The following is a 6,920-nucleotide window of genomic DNA, read 5'->3' on the forward strand; positions in this document are numbered from 1 at the left end:
CCTGCTTTCTTCAGTAGTGATTCGATGATTTCAATTTTTGCAACATCCTTTGCATTTGTAGGCATAAATAATTATGCCTCTTAAATAAATTGGGGCTCATATTTTTAATGTAATGCTTCCTTCAAATATCTGTAACGTGCATTCTAGTACAGGTTACATTTATTATGTCAAAATGATATCTTGTTGTTTAAGCGTTTAGAAATGAAATGAAATAATCAATGATTCTTATTAGAATTTATGTTGCAATCCTTATTCTTCTTTTATTCTTGGAAATTCTGAGCAAGTGAAGCAACTTCTCCTAAAAAAGAAATTATCTAAATCTTAAATTTCTTTACTGACTTTTATATAGAAATGCCATTTTTAATGCATCGAAAAATGAACGGAAAAATAATATACACCAATACTTATAGCGTACCCTCTAAGTTCTTTAGGCGCTAAGTTGTAAACACCCTCATTACTTGACCCTTTGCTTACGGTAAACCACGTTGTACCATCGCATGCGGTCCACACATTGTACCAGCCGTAAGCAAAGGGTTAAAGAGGTCAACAGTTCTTGTTCACTTCTTTAAAACTCTCACTTTAGGCATATGTCTCTTCTGCTAAGGGCAATACAATGGTGAATTAAATTTTAAGTTAATTTGAATAATGAGCTTTCTTTCAATTTTATTTTAAAGCAACTTCTATTTTTATCATATTCTATACTGAATCTTGAATACTTTTTATCCGCTCTACAGGAAATTGGTAAAAGTGCTGTACCAGCTGGTTCTGAAGTACAGAAAAGAGATATTTCCACCATAAGACTAGGAATGTCTCTTGCATCAAATGTCTTACAGTCTTTAACACATTACCCAGCATTACCAGGTATACTCTCTAATTCTTAAAAATCTAGTTGTCCAAGTAGCAATTAATCATGCAAATATTTTTTAAACGTAATAAATTTTTAATTTTAAGTCAAATTGAAAAGATATCAGCTTCAAACTATTGCTTTGTTTTACAATAACTTTGATTTTTTGTTAACTTAAATGCAAAAATACTTCGTTGAAATCGATATATAGTATATGTTTAAATTATAATAAATATATTAATGTACGTGAAAATTTCTATATTCCTTTTAATTTTATTTTTGTTAAATTTAATCTGTTTATAATTCTTGCATAAATAAAAATACATTAATAAATTTAATTTATTATTTATAAATGCTTTAATATACAGCATGTTACAAAATTTGACTCACAAATTCATAGGGGTGATATTAGATATAAAAAGGATAAAAACGTAACGCAGAACAAGGGATTACCAACCACGTCAAGAGGGAAATGGGATTTTACAGTCTACAACGACATAAAAACGATTCTCGAATGCACATGGAGATGACACCTATGCTTTTGAAGTCTGCCAAATCAATGACAAACCGTACTATTCTGTCCACAAGTCTTGCTTAAACTAGTGATTGAATTTGACTTCATAGGAAAAAGTCGCATGGACTGAGAAATAGGTCACGCTTGCACCATTCACGATTTCAACCCTCTGAATATAGTTTGCTGCACCATGTTCTACAATCAGTTTTTATTCTATTAGTGTCTTTTATTATCCCTCTGAATTGGTTAGTTGAATTTTTAATTACTCTGTATAAACTTTATAATATATATTCTTCTAACATTTTTGTTTATAGAAATAAAAATAGATATATTCAAGCATATAAATTAATGAATTTATATGAAAAATTTATGTATTTTCTAATATTTTTAAAATATTTATTTTGATAAATAAAAATGCCTTTTACAGTGAGACTTCACACCTCCAACAAGTATATCCAACCTACTAAAATACTGGACTGGCATCACAAGTATCCTACCACAATCACTGATGCACAAAGATTACATAGGTATGTTTGTATAATCACTGGATTAAATATAACTTAGAGTTCATGGTTCATAGCGTTTTTAAAAAGACCTTAAAAGTGCTTATTTTTGATTTTCGTTTTTTAAAAGCCCTTGCTTAATTTTCACTTTTCGAAAATGAGATGTTTTTTACCTTGTCGATTTTTGCTGTGTATTATGCAAAAGTGTGGTTTTCACGTTGTTCTATTTAGAGTTTTCACAATTAATTCAACCACCATCCATTTCGGCATGCCGTTGGCTCGTAACGTATAATAGCGCCAAACATGTTACATGTTTGATGAAATACTTGGGACTGACTACTGAGTTGAGTTCGATGAGATTCTTGCACTCTCAATTGCAACTCTGCTGCATTTTGCAAGATATTCTCAATTTCAGGCTTCATTTTAAACCCTCTGAAATCGAACCAAAAAATCTCTCTATCTTTTCATGGTGGCTAATATAATTGAGTTGGTCCCCCTTTCTGCTTTTCTTTCTTTTTTTTCAGTTTCTTGTAGGCCACTACTTGAAAATTGTCAAGACTTGGCGATTTTTCTTCCATTGATCACGATACAGAAATCTTTCCCAAAAAATTATTGATAAATACTCTAGATGCAAAGCCTGCTGCTTTTAATACAAAGCATGAAAAATATATCTGCTGTATTAAAGAATTTTGTAAAAAGTTTAGAAATGAGAGCATATTCCTATTGAAGCTAATTGATGTGTTTAATTCATAATTTTTTCCGTTTCACAACTAGATGACTCCAATGTTTCTATTATTTAACTTCATGAATTAAAAAAAAATAAAAAAAATGTATAAATAAAGAAATACATACTTCAATATATGTGTGAAAAAAAAGCTTACTTTCGTTGATCATTTATAGGTACCTACATCAGGCATCATTTGGGAAGGCCTCTGTCTCGAACATTATCAAGTCCTCTTGTTGCTCTCAGTCCGATTGGAAATTTTCAGGAAACGCCTTTTCCTCATACATTTACAACAGGTGCAAACCTCTTTCTTCAAAGAATAACTTTACAAAAATTATATTAAAAACATTCTGGCTACTGCAGAGTAATACTTAAAAGAAAGAAAAACAAGCTATTGAAATCAGATGAATTATTAACAAATTAGATCAAGGATGGGTTAAAATTATAAAAAACCTTGGTTATTTAAGATTGAAGCTGAAAGCTGGTTATTAATGAAGGGCAAGTACATTCCAGTAACTCTATTTAAACTGGCTTTTGATGATTTTAATCCCTCCTTCATTCTGATTGACTTTGTAAATGATTTGATTACAAATTTGTTTTTAATCATTTAAGTATTTATTTGCGACCCCTTATTGTTTAATAGTTTGAGCTCTGTTTTTTTTTTAAAAATACTGAATTTAACTTTTTAACAGGTGTTGTGTACGATAGTTTAATGTTAAAACATCAATGTGTTTGTGGTAGCAATGCTCATCATCCTGAACATGGTGGTCGCCTACAAAGTGTATGGGCAAGGTTACAGGAAACCAGTCTTCTTAATAGATGCGAGGTAAGAGGCGATTTCGAATATTAAAGAAATCTCATTTATATAAAACAAATAAATACATAATTTTTATTTTCGTTCATTAATATTTTCATAATCTTACAATACCACATTTTCATAATTATGCAAATATTTAATGATTCGATGTAAAATTAAATGGTGCAACAAATACAGATAACCAAATCCCATGGCTTAAAATAGTCAAAAGATCTCAACTTAATTTTTTGTCATGTTCACAATATTAGCATTTATTTTCATTTGGTGTTTTTAATAGCCTTTGTCTATACTAAACAAATCTTATCATTGCCAAAAATACAAAAATAAACTCATTGGATATTTAACCAATCAAATTAGCTCAAGAGAAAATTCTAGTGTAGATAAAAATATAAGAAAAGTCTTACCTAAGGAGAATCCACAAATAGTAGGAGGCTAAAGAAATACAAAATGTTCCATGATAGAACTCAAATAGACTGAGTGTCATAAAAAATAGACTCCTGTGGACAAAATACTGGTCATATTTAAAAATTGCCTTTATTGAGGAGTTTTGTATTTGGATATTTTGTATTGCATTCTAATTATTACAGTTAACCGTGTTTTAATTCCTCAAAAGTTTCCTTTTTCTTAGTATATAGAAATAAATAGAAAAGTATTAACTTAATAAATAGAAAAGTATTAACTTAATAAATAGAAAAGTATTAACTTAATAAATAGAAAAATATTAACTTAATAAATAAAAAAGTATTAACTTAATAAATAGAAAAGTATTAACTTAATAAATAGAAAAATATTAACAAATGTATGCCATTTTTGGGAGGGGGAAATGTAATTATTCATTTTTTTAATATATTTTTTTAATGCTTCCGAAAACAGTTTCACTTTTGCAAGATGCTGAAGAGCTTAAGCTTTTTTAGCAACTTCGATGAAAAATATACTAAAGCATTCTTGAACGAAATTTGATAGCTATTTTTTGAAATATGTTATTTTTATATCTCTAAAATCTTATATCTCGCTATATGATACATAAACTGCAATGTTAATTTCTTTTAATTATAAGCTAATTATTTAATTACTGCAATAACCAGTCATTTATAAATAACATTTTCCTTTGCCTAAATGAAATAGAATTGTTGAGGTATGTAATCATATAAATTTTTAATTATTTCAAAAAAAGATGTTATTATGATTTAAAGAAGACTGGAATGAAAAATCATTAGAACTACAGAGGTTATAAGTTTAACAAGCTTATATTAAAAGAATTCAATCACATTGTAAATTTATGAAAGTTGGCAAAATATAGGCAATTACATGTAATTAAATTTCTGTAATGCTTAATGACATATATTCTAATTGGAAATATTTTATGTTATAAAATAAATTCATATTCATTCTCAATGTTTAAAAACTTTTAAATGATAACTTTGTTTTATTCTTTCCAGAGAATCAGATCCAGGAAAGCAACACCTAGAAGAAATCCAGTCTTGTCATAGGTAGGCTTTGAAAAAACTTATAATGTGCATTTTTATAACTTATATTAAATCCTAAATTTACAGTTTATTAAAATATTACATTTTCTTTTTATTTGCTTGTTTAGTGAATCATATACTCTCTTATTTGGGGCCAATCTTTTGAATCGACCGAAACTTGATGCCAGCAAACTAGGTATTAAAATGGTTTTTGTTTTGATAACAGTTTTATGATTATTCATTCATACAAAGGTTGAAAAAAATTTTTACGTTATATTAAAACTAGATTACAATATATGGTGAAACTAAACAGTTTATTGTTGTAAATACTTTTTTTTAACAGTTTTTAAATTTCACTGAGATATACATTAAGTTTAAATTTTAAAATAAAAAGAACCAAATCATCCAATTCTTTTGTCTGTTTCAAACAATTTCTTGTTCATATTTAACTTTAATTAACTTAACAAGATAAATAATTGAATGAAAGATAATCATGAAATTGAAACTTAATTATTTAAGCACTGTTTTACTTCTGCAATAACATTCTGCATCGGCAAACTATATGAGTTTAAAATATAAATCTTTTCTTTTTTTAATAAAGAACTACTTAACCTCTAACTGCATTGAAATACATTTCTCAGTTTAAATAGGTATAAAATTAAAGATTTTTAATTTAAGAAACTGAATAATATAATTATTTTATTTAATTGAAATTATTGTTTGTAACCCTTTTAATTTAAAATGGAAATTTGAAATAAATGTTTAAAATCTAATTTTAATGTAATTTGAAACTTTTCTTTTACTTCAAATGACTTTTATAAGTTTATAATTCAATTGTAATAGTAATTAAAAATAAAAATTTAATATTTAATCAATTGCAGCTGATCTTCCAATGAAAAATTTTGTGATGTTGCCTTGTGGTGGCATTGGTGTAGATTCTGACACAACCTGGAATGATCTACACACAGCAAGTGCTGCAAGAATGGCTGCTGGATGTGCTGTTGAATTGGCCATGAAATTAGCAACAAATGAAATAGAGGTATTATTAATATCTATATTTTAATGCTTGATAGTTATGCAATACAATGATAAGTTTATTATCAATCATCATACAGAAAAATGTTACTATATAAATAACCTTGAGAAAATTTTTTGCTTTGCTACATCTCTTAAACAAACTAATTAATTTGTTCATTACTTCTATAAGAATAATTTTGTTTTTCTTACATTGTTTCGTTGCATATTTAATTTCGTTTTCTTTCAAACATTACTTTTTTCCAAGACTAAAATTTTTAGGGATACTTTAAGTCACTAAAGGACAAAACTTACTGAGGAGTTGAAGACTTTATCAATAAAATGCAGTTACACAAATAATTTCATCGTTACATATTTTAACTAAGAGGAAAAAGCACTAAACCGTTGGTTAAAACAGTTTGGGGAAAAAGAGTAACAGATTTAACGGTAACAGCACTTTTTAAATGAAATACTTATTTTGATATTTTAAAATAATTTATATAAGAAGCTTCGAAGATCAATTGATGTTTTTCCAAGTATATTTTTTGTTTAGTCTTTTTTACAAGATTTGTACATAAATCTACAAATAGTCTACTTTTTTTTCAATAAAATATTTTATTTATTTGTAGAATGGTTTTGCTATCGTCCGCCCTCCTGGACATCATGCGGAACATCAACAAGCAATGTAAGTTTTTCCTTGAATGCTTTTTATTGAAATATATATGCATATCGTATAATAATAATGTATAAATATATAAATACATAAAATATATAAAAACATATAAAACATATAAAAATATATAAAACATAAATATATAAATATATAAAAAATATAATAATATATAAATTACAATAAAAATATATTTTAACAGAAATAAATTGCATTTATCTTTAACCAAAATCAATTGTATTTATCTTTAACCAAAATGCATTTATATGCATTATGCATAATGCATTATGCATTTATATGCAGATATCTAATTAACCTGTTGCAATATTACAGTCATCACACTAACAAAGATAATTTATCGTGGTACA

General features: G+C 26.9%; 2 protein-coding genes and 1 long non-coding RNA gene across 3 annotated transcripts in view; 2 read left to right on the forward strand and 1 right to left on the reverse strand.

Moving 5' to 3' along the window:
* Positions 1-6,920, forward strand: part of LOC107439990 (uncharacterized) — a 235,103-nt gene that overhangs the window by 130,703 nt on the left and 97,480 nt on the right. The window lies entirely within an intron of this gene.
* LOC122272229 (uncharacterized) lies at positions 86-740 on the reverse strand. Its single transcript, XR_006226864.2, has 2 exons — positions 416-740; positions 86-298 (listed from the first exon to the last, which is right to left on the reverse strand). It is a non-coding gene; the product is annotated as an uncharacterized lncRNA (long non-coding RNA).
* On the forward strand, positions 3,274-6,422 carry LOC122272227 (histone deacetylase 4-like). The gene is made up of 4 exons (XM_043055628.2): positions 3,274-3,411; positions 4,842-4,892; positions 4,997-5,064; positions 5,750-6,422. Exons 1-4 carry the CDS (start codon positions 3,329-3,331, stop codon positions 5,929-5,931), a joined length of 384 nt encoding a protein of 127 aa, XP_042911562.1. The 5' UTR covers positions 3,274-3,328; the 3' UTR covers positions 5,932-6,422.

This window comes from Parasteatoda tepidariorum, chromosome 9 (assembly GCF_043381705.1).
Source record: "Parasteatoda tepidariorum isolate YZ-2023 chromosome 9, CAS_Ptep_4.0, whole genome shotgun sequence".
Classification (NCBI taxonomy): Eukaryota; Metazoa; Arthropoda; class Arachnida; order Araneae; family Theridiidae; genus Parasteatoda; species Parasteatoda tepidariorum.